A 25909-nucleotide genomic window follows, 5' to 3' on the forward strand; every position below is an offset into this window, starting at 1 on the left:
ATGTGGTTAAAAAAAGGTAAATATTAGAAAAATCTTGTTTTCTTGCATATGTGTTTATATTGTGTGTGTATATATTTGACTGCATGTGTGTATATATATATATATATATATATATGTGTGTGTGTGTATATATATATATATATAAATATATATATAAATAAAAATATAAATATATATATATATATATATATATATATATATAAAAATATATATCTATTAAAAAAAATATATATATATATATGACTGAGAACGCTGTGTGAGTCACAGCTTCTATGGAAAACTGTCCTGAGAAAAAGTTGTGAAAAGTTAATGAAGCATGAATTAAGAGCCATCAAATAGACAGCATGGCTAAAGGCAGTATTTAGAAGCACATCTTAGGATGATTAGAAACACTGATGAAAGCACATTAACAACAAAGAAATATCTAAAACTGCATGGGAAGAGGAAATCAGCTGCCCTGTTAATGAGGTAAAAAAGTGCTTTTATTAATGTAAAGTAAAATATTTTGTTGGCCATAGTATTTTGACATTTTAAATGTCATAAATACAAGGATAGATGAGAACTCCTCTCAGTAGTTCATGTCTGCAATCCAATTACTCAAAAGTTAAGATGAAGGAAAAATTTTCAAATAGCTTAAAATCACTCAAAATGTTTCTACCAGCAACAATACCCAAATGTTTGCAAAGCCATAGAGAAATCTGGCACCAGAGCACCCAGCCTGGTTCCTCCACAGGTGCAAAAGGCAAAGTAAGTGCACAGTGCTCCCTGCAAACACAGACACACTCCGGCTGAAGACATCTGCTGCAGGAATGGCTACAAAGAAATTGTTCACCAGGAGGGAACAGAGTTCCTCAAACATTTCCATAATCCCTGATCCTTTGGACATTGAAATAGGATGTAGACAAGTATGGGTCATTCAGATTTCCCTCTAAGCTAGGGCAGTATTGAACTGATTTTTAAGCATGCAATTATTTCCTAACATAGAAAAATGACTACATGATCCCACATTTCATTTCCATGGTTCTCCTAGGGGCTGATTTACCAGGCAAAAGGCTCCTGGAAATCAGCCCCAAAGGAAGATCTTCCTGGGAGAGGATGCTCCAGGCCACAGATTCTGGGAAAGACCATGTAGCTTTTGCAACCTCTCATACATAAGCACTCCCTCCTGACTTCTCAGGAGTACACTTGGTTTTAACCAATTATGTAAAATATGAGAAAATAACTCTTCACTCTCTGTAGCTTGAGGACAGGGGACCTGAAGAGTTTTAGTTGGACAGAGAAGCCAGCTTTCAGCTCTGGCAAAGAGGAATCATCCACCCAAATTTGACCACTCTCAATAAGAACAAAGACATCTACTTTCTCTCCTTTGCACATGCATTACATTTCACAAACTGCACTACAGAGGCAGAAAATGATGTTTGAGCTAGTGGAATAATATGATATTTCATATATATTGACTCAACATGACAGTATTTGTTTTCAGTTGAGACAATCTGTCTGATTCAAATGAGTTCAAGCTGAAAGACTAGCTGATTAAAAAAGACAGGAAAAAAAGCACTGTGGCTGTCTTTGAATGCTGAGGCAAGGAGAAGGCTCAAGAAAAAGCAGCAGAGATGGATGAAATAAAACCAAGAGGGAGTTATTATAAAATGGATTTTGAATAAATAGACACGTTACTACCTGGGATCTAAAAAGAAAATATCATTAAACCTAATGATGCTCATATTTCTGAACTAGGCATAGGAGGAAAAAAACTTCCAGTACCAGTCTCTTATCAAATGTTTGCCAAAACTCGAAAGTTACAGCCTTTAGTTTTCAGACCTCCAACTTTGCGTAAGTAGTTTGGAAAGACCTGGGAGAGAGTTCTCTTTCTTTTCAACAAGTAGGGTAATATTAATTACAGTTATAATTACAATTCCAGGTTTTGACCTTACTCATATCTATTTGTAAAAAATGTACTAAAGGCATCAGGGGCTGAAGAGTGTATTTTGAATGATGCTCTCTTGGATATGGAGAAAATCTGCATAGCAGATTCCCTCCATGTGAAGAACTTTTCTTTTTCCAGAAAGAGTTAATGACAGGAGGTCTTCAGCAGGCAAACCCCTGGAAGAAAGCATGCCTCCAAAATATTAAGGCTTGGAAAGGAAGATATCCAACTAGATGGATTCAGGCTGAGAACGGACCAAGATAAAACATTCAATTAGCCTGCAGCCTGACCCCACAGACTTCCACGGGTGCTTGAAAAAGATGAGCTGTCTTTGACAGTCACACCATACAAAAAGACTTCAAGGAAATGTACCAGGAACAGAAGAAGGAAGCTAAAAGCAAATCTTGGCAGCAACAGAGGTTACCAAATAGTTTTGAGTAAAGAAACATTCATTAGCATCAACAGAGACTTGATGAAAGAGGAGAAAGAAAAGTATGATATTGAATTATGAGGATGAAATAAACCATAAAGGCATATACACAAGCACAGTGCTATGGTGTAAATAAAATCACAGCTTTCAGTGTGATGAGTGAAAACAAGATAAATCAAATGGCACCTAAAATACTCTTGGGCATCATCTTCTAGGAACATCCCTTGGGAAGTGAATGCAGCAGGACTGCTCTCATTTCTTCCTAGGTCCAAAGTTCACTAATCAAAAGCTGCACTCACAGATCATCACCTGCAAGTTGTGCGGGGCATAGACCTGTGCCCAAACAAGACCAAGTGCTCTGAAGGCCTGAATGATCTGGGCAGGAGGAACTTTACTGCCAGCCCTGAGTCAGGAAAGGTTGGACCTTGGCCACTTTGTGGCTTAATTAGAAATAAATCCCATTGTCTTTAATTCCTGATTAAACTCTTGATCATTTCAATTAAAGACTCAATTCTTCCCCATTGTCTTTTATCAACCATGATCTGCATGAATCCAATTTTACAATAGATCTAGTATTTCATGGAAGACTTTGATGTAAGCTTTGGCCAGAGAATTTGCAGGTAGCATTTCCAATTACCAGCCCACTTCTACATCCAGAAGAGAAAAACCCAAACTGGCAAATGAATCAGAAGCTTCCTCACAAAGCGAGGAAGAGCTAATTTCATAATCTCTATTCAGTGAAAGCATCTCCTTGCCACCAAATTTGTCACAATCTGATATAAAACATTTCATCAGAACTTTGTAAGTTCCTTTCTTTGCCAGAGAAAAATCTTCCTAAGATGGTATGTTCAACTTACTGTAACCCCATTACTTACAATTAATTTCATACAGGATATTTCTTCACCAAGTTAAGATCATAAGAGCGAGATCAGAAAAATAGTATCTAGAATCTGCTCTAGCATTGAATAGAGAATTATTAAAAAAAAAAAGAAAAACAACCCAAACCCATCAAACTTCCAAAAAAAGCTAGCCCACTGTGAAGCCTTGCATTTCTTTAAAGCAGAGAATAAATCCCAAATCACTGCTCAGAAATCACTGTGGAAATGCAACACTGCATTGCATCTCTGCAATGCTCTGAAATAAACATAGTTCAAATAACTACCCAAACAAATCCATGTTTTGTGAATAGGTTAGGTATGCCGAATCTTCAAAATACAGGATGACTTTTTATACAGTTATGGACTAATCAGAAGAATAAAATCCCAAATGGTGTTGAGAAAATAAACAGGGATTTTCTCAGTGTCTCCCTTAATAGAGGAAAAAGGATTTTAAAATAATAACCAAGAGGCAAATTCAAAAAATACAAGTAATACAAGTAATACAAAAAATACGAGTACTATTACTTTATTCAACACCCACTTAAGCTGCTGATCACTTATGTCCCAGGATATCCTAAAATTTTTTCTTTTATATACAAAACTTCTAAAATTATTTGAATTAACGTATGGAAGTTATTCTACCAACATTTTTTTTTTACAATTACAATGGCATAAACTCCTGTTTAAGAACTCCCTGAGCTGCAGATCACTGAGAGCTGGAAGAACAAGCTGGAAAGACACTTCTATATTTCTCTGATCCCATATTTCTTCACCGTCAGCAACTAGCAATTAGATGCAAGATGGGGTTAGACAGCCTCAAGCCTCATTCTGTATGGCTGCTGGTGGCAGTTCTTCTTTCTGATCACTGAAACTTCCAGTTCAATCCAAATGCTGCATCTGTTACCTGCACATCAAAATGAACTAAAAAGGATGTATTTTTTCGTGTGTGGGGATTTTTGCCTCTTCACTATTTTTGTATTTATTTTGGAACAGTTTGGTAGAGTCATGGAATATATCATCCCACAGACTCCCCTATTTCATGGCTTGTTGGCTTCTGCAGTGGGCTGTAACAGCCACAGATGGATAACATGAAAGCTACTTTTGGGTATCTATGGAAACAAAGAGCTGAAGTCTGCCTCAGGGTCTTCTCTTCAGATCCTTCACCCATGCTAGGAAGGGGCAGGGAATTTCCCCCAGTCTCCAATAAAGAGAAGAGAGAAAAGTGCAGCAGGTGCCAGGAATGTAAATGGGGAGCTGAGGTAGGTGAAAAGGCAGAGGAAAGAGAAGGATGCTGGAATTCAGAGATGAAACAAAAGAGAGAGCAGGACTAAGAGGAAAAGCAAATACAGATGGATGTGCAGGTTGATGTGAAAGGAAGAGGAAACACAGAAAACTCAGGTTTGTTTGTTTAGTCCTGCCAAGCTGATCCCTGAAATGTCATGCTGAATTACAAGTTAATGACGTTTATATTAAGAATATCAACACATTTTTATCAAAGCTCACTGAGTTTTCTACAAATTGTGATTTCAGCGAACATTTAAACAAAAAAATCTATTTCAGTAAACAAACATCCATTCTAATGATTTCACCCAAGTCCATCAAGATGAATTTTATCAAGTGCAGGTTGCCTTTGGGTGCTTCTTCATTTGCTCTGCAGTTACTAAGGTTTAATAAAAGTTTTGGGTAAAAAGCAAAACCTCCAGCTGGCTGTTCAAATCCACAAGGCAGCAGACATTCTCTCACCTGCTGCTGAAAGCCAGAAAAGTGCAACTACAGGAAGCCCTCCCTGATTCCCAAACATAACTACTTGTCTTCCTCAGCTCCTCTTCTCTTTTCATAGCTCCAGACATCACATTCCATCTGGCTAAGTCAAGCTGTGTGACACCTCCTGATCTCATGTAACTCTTGTATGACCAGACACAGCTCTGCAACTTTCTCAGCTTTCAAAATAACAAGTACTATGGGTATTTGCCATATGCAGATCATCTGTGAACAGGCCCAAGACGCATGCTTAGGATTAAGGAGTTAATGAGAATGCCAGTGCCAGCACGTCTCAGCTGAAGGATCCAATGCTATACATTAGTTAGCAGTTAACATTTATTACACGTGGAAATTCACACTCTAGGTGGGTAAAATAATCATTGGAGCAAAGGAATTTATCACCATCTACCTCAGTCATTCACCATCTGAAACTTAGTACAGTGTTTAAACTCCTTGAACACATTTGAGTCAAGATGGAAAAAGAGCTGTTGAATAATTATCTTAAACACCAGATCAAGTACAACATTTGGGCACCCTGCAAGTGCCCAAGGGCTTAAAATTATGGCCAGAAGAGTTAAAATTCAGCCCTGGATCAGCAGATTGGCTTTTAGTACATAAATACAGCAAAATTTAAGATTATGCTGTATCACACCCTGTCATGTTAGGCTTCATGTGTGAGAAGAAGTGAACTGCTGATGTTCCTGGGAGACACAACATATAATTCACATTCTATCTTGGTGGAGATAGTGCTTTACAGATGGCACCAACATGCACACACAGGGAAATGCAGGGGGGAGGTGTGTCTGCACATTTGTGCCAGTTTGTTTACAGAGAAACATCTACCCAGACAAGAAGAAAAAACCAGCAAGCATATCTGTACCAGAATGAGGGACAGCACCAAGAATTCTTTGAGTATTTGTCCAAGTTCCCCATGGTTTCACTAAGGAGTTTTGTGTCCCTTATTAAATCATCTAGGGAACTACAGCCCCAGCAGCTTCACCTCAGTTCCTGGGAAGTTGGCACAGCACTTAATCCTAGGCACATTAAGGACAGGAAAATCATCATAAGTAGCCAACCAAGAAAAAGTCTTGCCTGAGATGAAGTAGGCCTGGTAGATGAAGGAAGAGCAGCAGATATTTTCTACCAGGACTCCAGTAAGGCCTTTGGCACTGCCTCCCATAAGATCTTCATAGAGGAGCTGCTACAGGGAATGGATGAGCAGACAGTGAGGTGGAATGAAAGCTGGCCAGGCTCAGAGGCTGGTTATCAGTGAGACAAATTCTATTTGGATGCTAGAGACTAGCAGTGGGGCACAGGGGTCAGTACTGGATCCTCTTTAAGATATTCATTAATGACCTGGATGATGGGGCAGACTGTACCTTCAGCAAGTTTGTAGATGACACACCTGGAGCACTCAGGGGACATCTCATCAATGTAATACCTGAAGGGAAGGTCCAAAGACAACAGAGCCAGGCTCCTTTTCACTGGTGGCTAGTGACAGAACCAGAGGTAATGTGCACTAGTTGAAACATAGGAACATTAGGAAACATTTTTTTGCTTGTGACCGTGACCAGGCACTGGCACAGGTTGCCCAAGGAGTATGCAGAATCCTCTCCTTAGAGATATTCAAAACCTGTCTGACACAGTCCTGGGCAACTGGCTCTAGGTGTCCCCACCTGAGCAGCACATGGGCCATGTGACCTCTACAGGTCCCTTCCAACCTCACCAATTCTGTGTCTGGGAAACAAACAAACAAAACCCCCCAAAACTAAACAAAACAGGAAAACCACAGTTAAAAAAAAATTAAAAAGAATACTTAGACGTCATTTCCAATCTCTGGAAACAGCACCTACCCACTCTACAAGAGCATCGACACATTTTCATTCTATATTTACATGTGTGGGTGGCATAATTTACACAAACACACACATATGCACACACAGAACTGCAGAACTGAAAAAAAAAATTCCTCAGCAACAGGCTGACATATTTTATCAAAATTCTCCCAGAGACAAATGTGCACAGATCACTCACTTTCAGGGATTGTCTGCACCTCTAGAGTGGCTTTCTGCATATGCTCACCATTATTATTGTTTATCTTTTCATAGACAGGACAATCCTATGCTGAATGCTAAAACTCTTGAAAAGAGAGGGATGAATATGCACTCACAACTAACTGGATTTAATGAATTCCTAATTTTCTCTTACATACTTTCTATTCTCTTTTTAAAGTCACACCTTTCAGACTGATTAACCACAAACACTCAACTGTAACTTTTAAATAAAAAAAAAAAACCAACAAGATATTATAAAAATATTACATTCTATTCCCTTATATATCCCAGTATCTCTAACTTCATGCACAGTGCAATCCCATCAGCCTAAGCCCACATGCTTCAGCTGCATCTGGCCCAAGAGCAGCCATGCAGCCAGCACTCAGTACTTTCCATGGATTTCAAAAGCACTTCTGTGCAAGAGCACAACCCACACAGACCAAACCCTGTATTTTGGACACCTTCAATTCAGCTACTCCTTGCTGACAAAACCTCCACACAACCAGAGGATGTGAGCAGTATGTATCCAGTATCCACTCATACTGCATCTTGCTACAGCACCTTTGGATCTCTAAGGGGTTTAAGGTACCTGGAAATTCAAGATAATTTATGAAGGCACTAAATCCACACTCCTCGCTTCTACTTCTTTCCTTGCCATTTAGTGATTTCTATGTTGAGTATACTCATTTTACTGGATTTTATTATTTTTTAATTATTACTTTGTCTGTTTTTTCAGGTCTTGCTGGATCATTGATTGCCATCAGCAGAAGATTCTTCCAGCCAAATTATGTCTCCAGCTATACCTGAGTGACTCTGCTCAATTTAGCTCAGCAACAGGAACTTAATTAAAAATTCTCTTAAGAAGGAGCCGGCCAGAAAATACTCATCATGGCAGAGTGGCATTCGCTTTGCAGCACTGATAGGAACATGATCTAATAAAACCTTTTATTTTTTTTTAATACTAAAATGCATTGCCTTGACTCTCACTAGACAGTAGCACCAACTGACAGAAGATGAGAATCATATCAGTGGGCAAATCTATTCTGTAAGATTTACTCTATTCAGACAATCACTTTACAAATTAAAAACCACATCAAATAAAGGGAATCTCCATTACTACATCAGAATATATAATTTAAATCTACTTACCCTGCCAGAGACAAACTCTATGAAAATGCACCCAAAGTTATTCAGAAAACTGAGACAGCATGAAAGTTTTACTTGTGTCCTTTCCAAACAGGGCCTTTTCATTTATTTTGACCTTTAATCCATTTCTTGAATAATTTCTACTATTTGTGTGATTACACAGAGTGCAGCTAAACGCTTTTTTCTACACAGAGAGCTAAAATTATTCCTTTTTAGGCTAACTATTTTATCACCCTAAATTTCAATTACATGGACATGCTGATTTTGTAGCACTAAAAACAATGGTGAGAGTTTTATTTCTGCTTATAGTCTGGTTTTCTACCAGGGATATGTCTAGTGATTCTACCTGAATTTGAGATTTTGCTTTCTGCATATGCTCACCGTTATTATTGTTTATCTTTTCATAGATAGGACAATCCTATGCTGAATGCTAAAACTCTTGAAAAGAGAGGGATGAATATGCACTCACAATTAACTGGGTTTAATAAATTCCTAATTTTTTCTTACATACTTTCTATTCTCTTTTTAAACTCACACCTTTCTTTCAGCTTGATTAACCACAAACACACAACTATAATTTTTAAGTAAAATAACCAACAAGATGCCATTAAAAATATTGCATTCCATTCTATGTTCTATAGTTACAATTTTAATTTCTTTAAGACACCATGTTTCCAGTTATCAAAGAAATTATTTCCATGATCAGGTAAAATAACACAAAGCAGGATTTTAATCAAACATGCAACCTGCAATACAAGGCAAATTGATAAGGCAAATGCAATAGTTTTATTAACTGCTACAAGGAATCCAACTGTAATGCTCAAAATTTTCAAATCAAGCTATTCTGTCACCAAATCCCTTGCCAACTAATGATAAATCCTCCTCTCTTCCACGGTATTCCTCTTTATGTTGTAATGCCTCATGGTCACTATCATTATCTGTGCTATTATATAGCTTTTATGAAAAATAAGGCCTGAAGGGAAAAGTTTTATGATGCTTCTTTCTTTATTCCTCTTGATTTTTACTCTAGATTTCAAAGAGAAGTTCAAAGTTTCTGATTCGAACTGTGTTAGGGTTAATGGAAAATCTCCCTTCGCTCTTGCAACATTACGCCACAGGCTTCAAATTGCCACTTCTCCTTAGAGCTCTTGCTATTTCAATTTTGCCTCAGCAGTTTGTCTATGCCATCCTCAAGTGCCAGAAGAATCAATTTTATTTTATTAAACACTCACCTCAAACCACTGGCCGTGCGACTGCATTTTAAGGATGACACAAGGGTCTGGTTTTGAGAGGGCATCCCTGTCAGAAATGCCTTTGCATGCAACTCGCAACTCCACTTTAGTCAGGCATGGGCTGTTAAAAATTCCCAGGGTGTTGGCTGCTGATTCATAGATGTTGCTCATTTTCTTCATTCCTTGCTCTGAAAGAGAGAAAAGGTCTATTAATGATGGTGCACACAAGGTTCAGCCTCTCCTTCCACCCAGTGACAGTGAATGAGAACCAGAGCATGAGGGGAAAGAATGAAATCAAAGGAATACCTATAGAAAAAAGAAATAATCATCTCATATGTTTGTAAGTAAGCCAAGTTCAGAATGGTATTTTCCACCATGCCTCTGAACTCTGGGGTAAACTGTGACCTCCACTTCCAGCTCTGCTCCCGCTTATAGAGTCACATATCCCCAGGCCAAAAGACAGACAGACAGGATGGTAATTCTGTATTTCTTAGGACAACACATTGACAAGGGTAAATTAAATTTGTTCAGCACTCCTCCAATCTGCTTTTATTTCCCTCTATTCCTTCCAAGGAGTACGCACCTCTTGCATTAACTTTTGGCATAAATGCCACAGAAGGCCCCTTTCACACCAACCCTAAATTCCAAAATACATTTCACTGTTCCACACATACTGAAGTAGATTACCTGCCTCCATTCCTAAGCAAGTAGCCAAGACTGATGTTCTGTACAGAAGGGCAGGATATTTATACTGCCACAACTTCTTGTTGTAGAGTGTTTGCTCTTTTGGGTTAGGAATCAGAGTTACATGAGCACAGATAGCTGGAATAACAGAGACCTCCAACCCCTACTTCATTATGAGCACCACCATCATCAATCTTGTAGCTCAAGAATTTCTCTCAACAGAAGCAACCAAAGCATTTTAACGCAGAGCTTACCAAAAATCCCTATACAACCATTTCTGCATCAATAAAGAATACAGGAACACTCTTACTGGCACATTTGCTGTGAGCTTCACAGCCTAACTCTTTAAAAATTTGCTTCCTGCAACATGGATTAGTGCCTTCATCACTTTACCCCATAACAGCCACAAAAAAGGAATCTCATACTTCTAGCAGGCAGATTTGTCTTGCCATTTAATCAGCAAGACACTTTAACTGTCTGTTTCAAATCTTTTCACTGTCTATTCCACAACACCTTGTTCTAAGAGCTTAATGATTTTTGAGAATAGTTTTGATAAAAATTGCATTTCAGAGATATGGAAAGGAAAGTGAAGGTTTTTTCCCCCAGATCTGCTAATTTAAAAATAAACTTATAACCTGCAAAATCACTATGAATTAGAAAGGTAAAATTAAAAAGGTATTTCTCAATTCAGAGTAAGGGGAGTTGGCAATAGAGTTGCATTCACAGGAATGTATGTCTGAGTAATGAGGCAGATCATCTGCTCCCCTGGCAGAAGGGATAAAAGCTTGTTAACAACTTGCAATTCTTCAAATCTGTACAACAACTTACTATGTGAACATTGACCTGCTGTGACTACCCCATTCAGATATAAGGGAAGGGAGCCCGAGTGGACCCCACCACTCTCTGAACCTCAGGCATATTTGAAATGTGAGCCACACCACAAACATAGTGCCTGACATCCTAAGATCAAAACTATCACCTTCAGCCCCTCCCAGTCACTTGCAAATATTGTCAGCTAAACTACTGCTCCTTGGACTTACTGCTAGGAAAGAAACATGACTGAGAAAATGGGCAAAACTGAACAACACATGGAAAAGGCAATGATACTGGGCTGTGTTAGGAAGCCAGGGACTGGAGAGACTGTTGTCTAATTATTCATCATTTTGTAATCCCATCTCCTGCAGAAAGCTGCTCAACAAGCTCATCCCACACATTTACAAGACATTTTTACATGTTGCCCTTTCCAAATTGAAATCCATTTGAAAATTGGGTTAATTCTGTCTCGTACACATCATACATCATTAATAAAATGTCATCCTTTGTGCAGAAATAGGCTGGTGATTTAATTAAACTGGATGATTTCAACACTGAAGAGAAGAGGAAAAAGTAGCAGAGTGAGGGGGAGAGATGTATTTTTCTTCCTCCTACAATAATTATACATTGGTTTTTCAGAACAGCAGGTAAGTATAAAAATTATATTTCTTTTTATCACTACAACTATTATTTCAGCTTTTGTAAGTTCTAAATTTATCAATGGAACAGATCAAGGCACAGCCTTATTCTTTTGTCTCATTATATTCTTCTTTTAATATAATCACCAGCTTGGGCTGTTGTGCTGATGTCACATCACCAGGAAGCTGGAGGCCTGGAAAATAGATTTTGAGCCCACTGAAACTGGTTAAAAATGGTATTGTTTTGCACAAACACAGAGAAGTTGGATTGCATAAGAATTTTTTTGTCAATTAACTATGTATATTATTGATGGAGGAAAAAAAATATTCATTTTTCTTTGCTACAAACTCTTCCTTTTTCAGTTCATTAGAACCTTCTTATTCCTTCAATAAGGGATACACACAGTTTTGATATTCACTGAACAAGAGCTGTGGCCAGTAGAGGAAAGCAATAGAACACATTCAAAAAGTAAGTGGCAGGTCACTTGTAAACTTTGTAAAGTTTTCATTTCATCATTGCATACATTCTCTCTCATTTCCCCAGGAAAACAGGAAAGTGGTGGATCACATGCTTCCCACACAAATTTATAAGCCAGTGCTAGACTGAAGCAAAGGCAGGCCTTCTGTTTTTACCTCTCCATGGTGAAACATCAAGAAAACAGTACCAAGTGGAAAAAAAATTAAAACTGCACTATGCTGCAATTGAAATGTACTAGGCTACAAAGAAAACCCAAAAAACAAACAACCAAAAAATAACCCACCAAAGGAAAACAAAAAAAAAACCTCGAAACCAAACCAAAACAAAAAAACCCCACTAAAGAAAGTGTTGGCTACAAAGAAAAAGTGAGAACCTTCAAGACAGTTCTCTCTTTTCAGTCTCTCAAACATGTTCCTTATCTGGCATACTTAGAGCTCATTTACTAGAAATTAACGTGTTCTTTTGACCTTTTTAAAGAGATTCAAGGCTCAAAGTGATCTTATACAAGATCTTATAAGATCTATGATCTTATACTGATACATAGGATGAGATGGGGAACCATGAAGCCAAATTCTTGTCAGTAGTGCCCAGTGACAGGACAAGAGGCAACTGGCACAGACTGAAATTCAGGAAATTCTGATTAAAGAAAAGGAAATTTTTCACTATAAGTTTTGTTCAATTCAACATGCTTCTCAGAGAACTTGTGGAGTCTTCATCTTTAGAAATATCCAATACTTGCCTGGACATGGCCCTGAGCAACCTACTTTGAGCACAGGCTTAGAACAGATGATCTGCAGAGGTCCTTTACAACCTCTTCCACTCTGTGACTAAGCAGCAAACAATCAAATTATAAACTTTTTAGGGTACAGATTGTCTCTGTGATATGTTGTTGAACTAACTGATTATTTGAGGCCCTTGGCTCCAAAGCCATGCAGAAAATCAAAATGTATACATAAGCCCAGCATTTCTGGTACAAAGAAGTGCTACAAAGGCTCTCATGTGTAGGTATTGCATTAAAAGCACACGAGTTCAGAAAGTTGTGCCTGCCTGGATAACTGGATTACAATGAAAATCAGTATTACACATTTGACAGCTACATCTTTCTCTATTCAGGAGGACTAAATGGCTAAAAAATGTTCAGTTGTCTAGTGCCTGCAGAAGTAAGGATCTTTGTGACACAGAACACAGCCAGTACATGCCTCTCTCTGGGAGTTAAAAGACTTGAATTCAGCTCACCCATCTAGATCCAACTCTTTGCAAAATGGTGATCCACATAACCTCACCACAAACTCAGAACCAGGCTCCTTAGATTCACCATAAAATAAATCTAAGATGCTATCTGAATTCTGATTTCAAGTTCACTCCTTTGCCCACGGTGTCATTTTGCCCTCCTACACACACACAATGTCCAAAACGCTTTTCTGCAAGTTGTCTGTGTGAAAAACAAAGAGATTGCTGTCTACAGCCCCTTGTGAAGAATCAGGGGAACGTTCACACTCAGCCTCACCTTCAGTTCAGGTAATAAGTGAGCAGCAGATGAGAAAGATGCTGAGATTAAAAGCAGTAACCAATGCACTTTGCATTTAGAGAAAGGTCTTGTTATTTAGAAACCTGTACTCCAGACCAAACCACACACAAATGAATTTGGGGGTTGTAGGCTTCCCATCACCATATGTTGAGAGCTGTATCTGAATTATTTTACTGCCACTCAGGTCATGAAATGAAAATGAGCTAATAGCATCTGTCTGCTTCTACAGAAGTAAACAGCAAGAGTCTGCTCCTGGAAAGGTAAATTATGTTTGCAGCATGTGCACATGGTGGGAAATACTAATAGCAGAGTTACATGAAATAAGAGCTGTGAATAAGTGCCTCCAAAAGAGAGCAGCCCTAAAAGCACTGGTTGTTGTGGCACTAGCTGCTCCCTATGTATTTACACTAATAAATTATAAATGGGAGAGACATTTAGTATTCAAGACACATGAACAGCTTAACTCTCTAGACAGAGAGCTTTGTACCTACAGTTTCTGGACCTTCCAGGGTTTAAAGCGTAATAAAAGGAGGTATGAAAGCCAACCCTACTTAGAAGCTTAAAATTAATAAAACTCAGATCAAGTTAAACAAAATACAGTAAGAGCAAGATTTATAGAAAAGGCTGAAATTAGGCTGACTCTTCAGGTAGAAGAGTTTTAAGAAGTCCCTCTGTTTAATAACTTGTTCAGCTCCAGCAGAATGCAGGCCATGCACTGCTTCAGGGAATGATAGTAATTGAGATAAGTAATTATTTTTCTTTAAGAAATTTTATGTAATTGGGAATTCCCAGATTCTAATAATTACTGCACCAAGGATTCCTTGGTTGTGAAAAGCAAATCCATTCCTTCACACTCAGCTGTAAATAGGGTTTGTACAAATGAGGAAAGGTGGGAATTCATCAGAAGTTCCTGATTCAGCAAGTTCATTAAATTAGTATTCCATGTGCTTAATCAGGAGCTCACTAAGGCACCTGGCTTGCCCAGGTCTGAACAGAGACCCCAGCGTGACAGGGAAAGCAGACCTATCTTTATTATGACATGCATTAAGGTGTTTTCATTATGTCTAATCTTTGCTGCTGCTGTGGCCCTTGCCTTGGCCTTTCTCTGTGCATCTCTGGAAACTGCTCATGAACAACCAGTGCCATCTTAAACAGAGTCATTCAATTACTTATCTTGGACCACGTTCCTAGACTCCTGGTTTTCAGCCATATCTCAAATCACTGCACAAGATTCTCCTCCTGTTGGCATTAAAAATTATCCTGGTCATCATCAATTATATTATAAAATGCTACAGAATTTTAAATGATCATAGATAATACAGACAAAATGCAAGCTGCCAAAATTAATCTGAATATGAATTATTGTGTAATGGAAAGTCAATACGTTTGCTAGACCCCTCCACAGGATAGTTTGTGCAATTAAAAATACAATTTTTCCTCCTTCACTTTGATTATCTGACAACTATTAACAAAGATTTATTTAAAGTTACACCTACCAGAGTTTGACAAAGGCCTTTGAAAAATGAGCAACAAACTCAGCAAGGAAGGGGATCTGGAGAATCCACAGCAATGCTATAGTGAACAATGAGACAGATCTGATAATGCAAATAATCTATTTGGACAGAAGGGGAGAAGGTTCAGAACAAAGTGCCAGCGGTGTAAATGGAAATATGCACACACTGACAGTTCAAAGGGACTCATTACCATAGAACCAGCTGTTTCAATTATAAGGGGAAAAGGGAAAGTCACTGGAAAGAAACTGAGACATCTAATGCATGACAAAACACTGTACAGAAGTGTGCTGCACCTATAAAAACAACCCCCTTTCAGTTAAGAGAAGGAAAATCCCCACGATAACTGGAGCACTGGGAGATGCTCAAATGTGCCCAGTTCTGGATGCTGTGAGTGGCTCCCACTGAAGCCAGACTTAGTGCAATGCAAAGCACCTGCAGGAGAATATATTTTATTCTCCTCCACTGGAAGAGAAAATCTAGGATTCGCCCTGGCTCTTTAGCCTGTAGCTAATGCCATCAGTCACCTCTTACTCCACGGAGTTCCCAAGGTCTTCCTTCTTACAATGCTGTAAAACAAGCAGGGGAAGAGAAATCTAAAATTCCCTAATACAAAAACCAGGAGATTGAACAAACACAAGATCAAAATAACCTTCCTAGGCATAAATTCAGACAACTCCCCTACTGGAAAGCAGTCTCAATGCTTTTTACTGGAAATGCAGCAGAGATTTTTTAATTTTTTTTTTCCCCCACAGAATCAACCAAGGTCTGCTTCATTTACATTCCCTGGATTTGTACCACTCACAAAGGAGTCTGCCTCTCCCACAGCAAGGCTGGCTCCAGAGGGTGAGTGCTTGGTCTTGTTTATAAAATGGCACCTTCTAAAACAGTGTGTTGGTTTAATAGGATAACAGAATGTATTTTATTTGGAACAGTGTAGAAGCTAGGGAGAAAACAAACTGGCTCATCTATATGCTGAGACACAGTAACACACACAGTTGTCCTCTTATCCAGTCTTGTTTCCTTAAATATGCCTGCATATCCAAAGCCTTCACTTGCAACTCAATACTCGCAAGCAAAAGCATTAAATAGTCCCAATGTTCCTCTTCCAAATCATGAAAATGGCATATTTTCCCTTTAAAAACATGAAAGTGGGTTTGCCCTTCATTCATTTCTATTTACAAAGCAATTAGAACTGATGTTCTACAGCCCTTTCTCACCATTATAAAAGCTAAAAATATATTTTAAAAGCAAGAGAAAGAAATGCCTGCAAAGTTCACACTGTTCTATACCATGACTCCTGGAGCTGATGATTTCTAAGCAGGACTGAGTAACATGAAACCCCAGCAAAATTCAGGCTTCCACAAGTAAATGATTTGCCTGCTGGTTTTTGGGTATTGCTTCTCAGAGTCTGCCTTGAGTCTGTGCTACTCTTGAGAGAATACTTGAAGCACAGGCAGCTGTAAGAGCAGGGATTAAGCATTGATACATGGAAAAGCTCAGGACCATTGAATTCACTTCAAACACCACACTGAGGAGTTACACACAAAAACCCCAAACCGACACTATGCAAGCAGTTTGCAAATATAAGTGACACATAAGCCTCTCTAGTAAATCAGAGAAATGTAATTGAACCTCTCTAACCAAAAATTTCAAAGCTACTACCATGTGATACTTATTTGACTGCTTATCACTAAAAGCCATTACAATTTTCTTAGGCTTGTCATTTCAGTTTGCTGCTTGCACTAAGTGATATATCAAATGAAACACAAGAACAAAAGTATATTCACTATGAGGATATGTGTTTGCTGCTTTTGAAAAATTGGTTTTCCCAATTAGGTATTAGGGGGAAAATAAAAGTGTCTTAGCAAGAAACAAAGCTTTACAACATAGCTACTTATGCAAGAATCCTAAATAATTGGATATTTTGCTATACTTATCTTTATCAAAGAAAGATAAGCCTGGAACAAAATCAAATAATCCCAGCACTCTAAGGTGCAGCAGTAAAAAGTCTGAAATCAAATAAATCCAACTGAGAACCTTCAGAACATCTTTGAGGCAAAATAATTCTTGAAATAATTAGACAATTCTGAACAACAAGATAGATATATATTCTACTACATAAATCCTTGCCTTATCATCTGCACTTGCATAAAATCCATTTGAAAATATAATTACCCTTTATCCAACCTGCAAAAGCATACTGTCTATCATCTAGAGGAGAATCATAGAATTGTTTACCTTGAAAACACCCCTAGAGATCGAGTCCAGCCAGTAACCCAGCACTGCCAAGTCCACCACTAATCCATGTCCCTAAGCACCACATCCACACATCTCTAAAGTATCTGCAAGGATGCTGAATCAACCACTTTCCTGGGCAGCCTGTTCTGCTCCTTTACAACCCTTTTGGTGAAGAATTTTTCTCCTCATATCCATTCTAAACCTCCCCTAGTGCAACTTGAGGCCATTTCCTCTCGTGGTATGGCTCGTGTCTTGGGAATGAAGCAGCAAGTTGTGTTCCTCAGCTATACTCAGTTACACCAGAGTATGTATATAAACACACATAATGCCTGGAAGAGTTTATACATTTACAGATGTAACATATTGCAAACTGCTAATTTTCCTCAACAGATGGCTATAGTGGCTCTTCCTGCAGCATGAAAATGATTCTACAAGAGAAGCTGCTTCTTGCTCCTGATCCAAAGACAAGCACATCAAGAGGAGCAGTGAGGAAGGACTTCCCATTTACTGTTTAGTTATTGCATTTGCAACACAGCCAGAAGGTACACCTGCTGTGAGTTGGCTCAGTTTCCTAGCAGCGTGAGAAAAACTGAGTTTATTGATTACAGGGTTGAGCCCAAAACTGGGACAGCAAAGTCAAGTTGCTCTGTCAGGTAGGGCAGGAGGAGAAGAAAGGGAGCAATGGATAATGCTGCAAGCAGTTGCTCTCTCACTTCGTAGCTGCTTCCCCAATATGATTGCCCCCTTTCTCAGCAACAAGCAGAACTCCTATGGCCTCCCAGGACTCTGACAGACAAGGAGCAGCCTGCCCACCCTCAGGGGTAAGGAACACCTTTCCCTGATGGCTGGAGCCAGGTCCTGAGTTCATTCCCTTTGCAACAGAGGTTCAGGGACAACACACTGGGGTTTGTACCACTAGTTAAAGCAGACCCTGAGCCTTTCCTGCCTTCTTGTCATTTATTTACTTCCTATTTTCTTTCTAAAATCTTTGATCAAATATTTGAAGAGTCACCCAAAGCCAAGACTTAAGCCAAGCACACATTGCCACTGCCTCAGCTAAATTGGCAAGGAATACAATCACATTGCAGCTCCAATTGCAGGAATGAGAAGAACAATGACAGCCAAATTATATTTATATAGAGAGTGTTAATTTCTTTCCTAGTTTAATTTCTACTAGTTTATTCTGACTTTCCTCTAGGAAGCTATGTCCTACTCCATATTGGGAGTGTTTTGTAATCACAGTACCACCATACCATGATAGACTCAGTCTCTGAAAAAGCCAGTAGCTATTTTTGGTATCAAATTGATTCACAAAGGAATTGCAGCATGCTGTCAGCAAAAAGTCCTACCAGTGCCAAATGTACCGCTGGTGCCAGTGCCGTGCCATTCCTCTGCTGGCGTGTCCATGCTCCCCAGGATCTGTGCTCTACTGAGCTACCAAAGATGGGTCCTAACGCGTCAGGACACAGCGCAGCCTCACACAGATCCTAACCTGGGCCCTGGAAGCAACAGAGCTTTGTCAGCAATGTTATAGGAGACCTACTTCCTTCTGACACAGTGCCAAGACTTTGGCTAAATAACACTTTCAAAAACAAGCTCTAGAAATCCAAGCCACCAAGAATTCTCAAGAGTTTCTCTCCCTCAGGAATTCTTGAGGTGTGAGAAATAGCTATGTTGCCAACCAGTAATAAAGATGAGGAGAAGCAAGATACCTGGAATGTCTTTTATAAAACTTTGTGTGACATGAGGTTGTCCCTTAAGCACCTCTAAAAGGAACCTATGAATATACCAAAAAGTTATGTCTTCCTTCTGAAATCTGCAAGTCCCCATCTGTCTTTGATAGAATAAACTGACAACAAAAGGACAAAATGAACAATTCAGCTCCTAAAGTGATACAGAGTTAGAGGCAGAGGGAAGGAGTTCTCAGTTCCTAAAATGATGCATACAAAAAAATGAACTCACATAATCAATATTGATGGAAGTCCTACTGCCACACACAAAAAGCACTGGAACACCTGCCAGTCTTGACATCACAGCCTGGTAGGAGAACATTTTATGAAATTCACATTAGGCAAGTCATACCCCAAAGATTTGGGCACATATTGCACAGGACTTCACCTGCATTCATGTGTCTTTGAAGGACAAATTTATACAAGGTGCAATAATGCCCATGAAGCACCCACTGTTAAGAGAGAGAAAGGAATGCCTGTAAGTGCCTATAATGTCTATAAGCAGTGATGGCACTCCAGGGAGAAGAGACACAGGAGGCTGGTAGTGAAGTCCCAGACAGATGTTTCCACTTCACAATGCAATTTGACTATGGTCAAATTATCTAAGGAATAGTTATGTATTAGTTGGGAGTTGAAAACCATTTCCAGGCTTTCTCTCCAGACCTGTGAAACTCTTAATTCCTTCCCTCACCTGTCCTCTGCTGAGTATGATTGCTCTTCAAACAGAAATTTATCTACTCTCTTACTGTTGAAGGACAGTTGCAAAGCATCAGGGACATAAGGAATCATAAGGCAGAGTCACCATGCTGTTTCCTAAGAGCACAGAAGAGTAGAACTAGCCTCTGTAGATATCTCATCATGCCAAAAAGGAGTGTTGATAACTTAACTGGGTCCCAAATATTCCATGAGAGATGCCACAAAATTTAGAACATGCTAAAACCTTATTGTTGCTCAGAGCACAAAGCAATGCCTTCCTTGTTCAAGTATTTATATCTCCCTTAACTCTGAATGGAGAGCCATTGGGCTCCTTTATAACCTGCATCTATTTAGAATTAGGAAAATGCGTGTTGGCAGTAGCCACAAGGCAACTGTACCAACAAAAAGTTTTCAAATTGATCTTTTACTTCTTCAGTGATATAAGGAATTTCCCATGCATTGTGTGTTTATCTATGTCTTAATCCTGATCTGCAGTGAACCAGTGCAAATAGATCCAATAGTCAAAAATATCTTTCATAACTTTGAATAATCATTTCAGAATTTCATACAATTACTGTTCTAATGCATGAACATGTTTTAGTTTACACAAGTATAGGGTAACCCCAAAATGAAGAGATTGAAAAGGCTTTCATAAGTATGGAAGCCAAGATCTTCATTTTTGTTCCTCTAAACTAGTAGAAGATTGTGCTTTTATTTTCTTCTCTAGTGTCAGCAGCTGCCTTAGGCAAAGGTGCTTGGAGAGGAAAAGAAGCAAAAACCCCATAGAAATTAATAATAGAGAACATGGGTTATAGCCAATGCATGTCCTCACAAATCAGCCCACCCAAGCCATGTCCATCAAAATTTCAGTGACAGATGCCTTTGTAACTTCTTTATGGTATCAAATCCACCCTTGGAAATCTGTGGAAAAGATGTAGTAAACATTTCTAAAACATTTGGAAAAGATAGGCACTTTTACAAGAATTTTGCTGTTTCTGTCATAAGCGTTATTTTCCAATTACAAAGATTACAGCAATTCAGATCTGACCCAGTGAATGATGGATGACACTCTTTAGGCTCTGGAGTCAACATGTAAATTTTACCTATAATTTCTGCCCTCTACAAAAATTGGGTTATACAATAATGAGGTGCTTGACTGCTGTTGCATTAAGTCTGTAATGAGACTGAATGCACAGTCACACCATTTAGTGTTTTAAATTGCTTCAACTTCAGAGTAAATACATCAACAAAGACCGAGCTGGGATATTAAGCGTAGAGCAGTACATCAAAATAGGATGTTAGCTTGCTGATGCTACATGAAAATTATTTCCATATTTCACTGAAGAATTCTTCAAATCATTCACTTGTGTAATACGTTATTAAATGAAGCACATAGAGGCATCTTAAACATTAACTTAATTGAAGGTAGGAATAACACAGGAAAATATTCAATACTTTCTGTAGGAAAATGCCAGTTCTTCTCATGAGATTTTTACTACAAAAAAGTAGTAAAAGAAAGCCTGACATCAATTAAATTCCCTACCTGTGCTGGCTTTTAATTTCACTTTTTACAAGAACATGGGCATTTTACAACACGCTAAGAAAACTGTTTCAGTCAAATGATTACTGCACCATTTCTTATTTAGCTACTCCCAATGTGAAATTTCAGCTTGCTTTCTCCATTCCTCCCCTTTTTGGGCCTCCAAGCAGCCACGTTTTTCCATCTATGGTGAGTAACCTATGACCATTTCAGACCTCTGCCAAGATTATGCTTTCATGGGAAATAGGCTGCCCAAGAAAATTCTCAGGGCAGTTTGAATATACCTACATCATGTTTCCCAGTGATGCCACAAAGGAGTTCTTTAGTTCTGTCACTTCAACATCTGACAAGTGCTGCAGTCAAATTGCACTGGGTCTTTAGTACAGTTAACACAGGCCAGTTGTCTAGTAAGAGTAATTTAGGTTGAGAGGGATCTCTAGGAATTTCTATTTCCCATCCTTAGCTCAAAGCAGATCTTGTTCAGGTAGTCAGAGCTCTGGCAGTCTCCAATGATGAAAACCCCACTACCTCTCTGGGCCTCTCTTCCAGCACTTGACCACCATCTTTGACAAATTTTTGTTAGTTTTCCTTGTTTCAGCTTATGTCTGCTGCCAAACATCCTACCACTGCTCCTCCAAGAAAACCCTGGCTGCATCTTCTCAGATGACAGCATTAAGATCACATTCCCTTAACCCTCTCCTTTTAACACTGAACAAAGCCAGAACCCTTCCAAGACTCCCTGCACTGACTTGGTTAGCTAGGGTGTCAGAAAGTCTGGTTAACTCACTTAAAAGAATTTAGGACTGAAAAGGAAAAAGATCACTGCAATTTCCTGCATATTATGGGCAGAAGGCAGGGTGTAGAAGACCATAGTTCCATTAAACAAGCAGCATATTCCAACTGGGACCTGCATCCATAACTGGCTTTTCAGAAACCATTTGCAATGTGCTGGTCAAACTCTACCAACAAAAATGCAAGCTCTTGAACACCTCACTTGCACACTGCCTACAGAGTAACTATTAATACAGAGACAAACATCTTTAATGGGGGTGTAGTACTTCCCATGCATTCCTTCAAGAGACACTCAGGAAAGGTTATACAAATTATTGCAAGTTTAGTCTCGTTGTTATAATGATGTGTCAGAGCAGAAAGGTGGCTTAATAGAATACAGTTATAAACAGGGAGACTGCTTAAAACCTTATCTTTCACTCCTTGGCATTTTGAATTCCTGAATAAGTCCTTTCAGTCAGTGAACACATTTTGAACTCAGACAAATGGTATTTCAAGATTTTTTTTCCCCCCTTGGAATTTTGTTCAAAAATTGTATTGAGAAAATTAAATATTAAATGTTGCTTTTACTTCCTGACTGTTCAAAATGAATTCTAATTTCTGTTTGCCGTAGTTTCAAATTAAAGTTTTAATTAAAATTGCTGTGCAATTTTAATGGTACTAACCTTCTTTGTTTCCTCAGCTTATCTATCTGCTGTCCAGTACAATCAGTATTTTTTATTATGTGAAATTTAGCAGTCTGCTAGAAAAATTTCTGTCTTAGCTTCAACCTGCTGTCCAAAATGAAAACACTTCATATCTGCCCACTACATGAAATTGTCTAGGAAAATTAAAAGTCGTTTGGTGACAAACTTATTGAAACAGACTCTGGTAAAGCCTCTTAGTCTGTTATCAATATAATGGGTTTCTTAATTGCCACAGATATAGCAGTTTTTAACTTTGCTGGATTTTGTGTTTTCTGTTGGATGCTGTCCTTTCCTTTCCCCCAGTATTTAAAGCAATAACCAAAGAGAGCTCACAGAAGAAGCTGTATTTTCTATTGCCTTATTTCCAATATTCTCATCTTCAGTTTCTTATCCTTAAAAACTGCCTCATGTTTTGTACTTTTCAAAACAATAGCCTCAAACTCCTATAACACTAAGATAAAAGCTCCAAGACATCAAAACCTCATTTTGTTGTCCCCATCTAAAAGCAGAGAATACAATCCTTAGAATTAGACAGAGGATCACACAAAAGATTTATGTCAAAGAAAAAACCAGAAATGATACCTCAAAACCAGCTTTAAGTAAAAAAAAAACAAAAACAAAAAGTTCTGATTATGCTATGTTTAGTCTAGCAAAGGTTAAAGGCCACAAAATCCTCTTTTTAATCTGCCTGCATGAAAACTCAAAATATTTTGCTCGAATATCACTCCATTTCTCACCCACTACTCAGGCATTTTGATTTTTGCCATGTATAAAATATTTTTATTTAAGCTGTGCCATTTGCAGTGGTGTGTTTCAGGAAATGCTCACCCTTCATTTATAATGACCTCAAGTCAGGGAACCCTTGATATTGCCCCTCAAGCACCTACAGGCTGAAAATTCCTAAGCTGACACAGCACAGACCCCAAGTGGGAGGAGCTCATCCCTGTTCTGTCACTCCAATGTCTTCCTCATTTACAGTAAAATACACATTAGTGTGTAAAAATACCAAGCAAATGTGTACAACTGCATTGTTTGCCTAACAGGCAGCAGTCAGCCAGCTTCCATGAGAGCAAATCCAACTCTTCACAGGACAGAAGAAACCATTTCAATCTAGCCAGCTGTCTGACATGATCCTACCCAGTACTGAACTGGCAAGTACCTGTCACCACTGTGTCAGCAAAATCAGGACCTGACATCAAGAGAAACTGAGCACTTCTTTGCATTTGAATAACAAAATGTGTTTTGTTCTGAGAGGGGGAAAGAAACTACCCAAAGGGTAAGCTGATTGAAACTACCCCAGTGCAGAATGCCAAGCCGCACCTCAGCTTCTCAACCACCAACCTCTGTGTCCAAGGACCTGGCATTTCCAAAGAGCAAATAACTCAAAGACCACTCTGTTCTTCACTTTTCCTACCTGTTAATAAGGAAGGAGTGGTCCTGCTTCTATCCTGGTCTGATGGAAGACTAGGCTGAGGAAACCACTGATGGATGCTACACTTTGTCATGTCTTTCTAGTCTCTGTCCTTTCTAGTTGTAAGCTTTCTGCCTTGTTTTCCTTTACCACTCATCTCAAATATCCCACACAGCTGTCACTCAAGGTCTAACCACACAGAGACGGGTAAATCCCTCAGATAATTAAGTTTTGGCTTCATATAGCACTATGCCTATCAGAATTCAAACATTTGGGTAATGCAATTTATGGTGGAAAGGGTGTGGAAAATAGGAGAAATATATTAGCTGGTGGTTTGTTGCACTACAAAACTATTAGCACTCACTTGTGCCTGTCCAGTTCATTGCCACCACTGCTCAGATAAGTTCACAAATGCCCATCTACCCCTGTCTGATTACAGGCAGACCACAGATATGCCTGTAAAGACCAGTGACCCAGAGAGAGAAAGCAGCACCTCTGGCCAGCTGTTTCCCTGCAGATCATGGGGAGTCCACAATCTACATTTTAAAATAAGGGAAAATATCATCGGGTAGAAGGCACACCTTCCACATTGTCCTTCACGCAGTCTGTGCTTACCCAAACAACCTCTGGGATTTCCTATACTCTTCTACCTTAGATGAGCAAATTTTTAGGTACAAATTACTGCACTGGATCCTACTTCACTAATTCTAATTCAAAACAGTCCCCACACAAAGTAATGAAGCTCACTCATCAGCCTGTTGCCTGAGGGACTCAGAGATGACTTCCAAATAATCACAAGAGAGACAATGACCCTGCTTATTCAAAAACAGAACAGTCTTTACAAAACTCACAAAAGGTGAGATTAAAGCCAGTTTTCCCTTTTTACCTCAAAATAAAAGATCCAAACCAAAACCACACAGGACTCTTCAGGGAGGATATGAAGTCTAAATACACAGTTGCTGTGACTGAACAAGTTCCTGTGAAATTGAAGAGAAGCTATTCTTTTTTCAGTAGCCAATGTTCTTTCCCAAGGAGAAGATTTCAAATACTCATTTTAACCTCTACTGCCAACACAGCAGCCATACCCACATGCTCTTTGGTTAAAAAAAGAGTTATTTGGCACACCAGCTCATCTTGCCAACTATCAAAAGGGACCAACTGCTTCCCTTTTGGAGTGAAAGTGAGGTTGGAGTGGCTGGAACTTCCACAGCCACACTGATCACAGTCAAAATCCTTGTCACCTCCAGAGCCAAAAGCTTGGGTCTGATACAGGCAGTATTTTTCCAAAGGTATATTGCTCTAGAAAAGCACAAGCTACCCAAAATGTACCTTTTAAATCCCCTAGGCCAGTTATTCTATTATTATTGACACTGTGGCAAGAGCATGGTCAAAACAGACCACAAAAGCCATGAGAGAGGTAAGAAAAGGACACAGACCATTAGAGATTAATTAGAAAATAGCAAGGTTTTACCATCCCAAACAGTGGGAGCTCAGACATGTAACATGCAGTATTGAAGCTCTTGAGAAGCCAGAAACCAGTGATCCCCTCAAAAAAGCACAGTAAGCAATGGTTTCTCATTAAACCCTTTTAGAAAGAGTCTGCCTCTGACTTTGCTTTTCTATTTATTTTTCTTTGCCAAACTTATCAGTCCTTCTGTCCCAGCTGCACCTTGGCCAGCTTCCCAACCTTTTTTGACAGTGCTGCAATGTCACTCCTACCGCCAGCTACGGACAGC

General features: G+C 39.0%; 1 protein-coding gene across 2 annotated transcripts in view; it reads right to left on the reverse strand.

The window, feature by feature from the left end:
* Positions 1-25909, reverse strand: part of CPNE4 (copine 4) — a 226138-nt gene that overhangs the window by 168026 nt on the left and 32203 nt on the right. Inside the window, exons 2-3 of one of the 2 annotated variants that reach the window (XM_030238078.2) lie at positions 18671-18820; positions 9429-9616 (exon numbers count right to left, since the gene is read on the reverse strand). In XM_030238078.2, coding sequence (XP_030093938.1) covers positions 9429-9616; positions 18671-18728 — 246 coding nt within the window. In that variant the 5' untranslated portion in view covers positions 18729-18820. The remainder of the gene's footprint in view (positions 1-9428; positions 9617-18670; positions 18821-25909) is intronic. The other variant, XM_018909658.3, reaches the window with a different exon arrangement.

This window comes from Serinus canaria, chromosome 2, assembly GCF_022539315.1.
Source record: "Serinus canaria isolate serCan28SL12 chromosome 2, serCan2020, whole genome shotgun sequence".
Lineage (NCBI taxonomy): Eukaryota > Metazoa > Chordata > Aves > Passeriformes > Fringillidae > Serinus > Serinus canaria.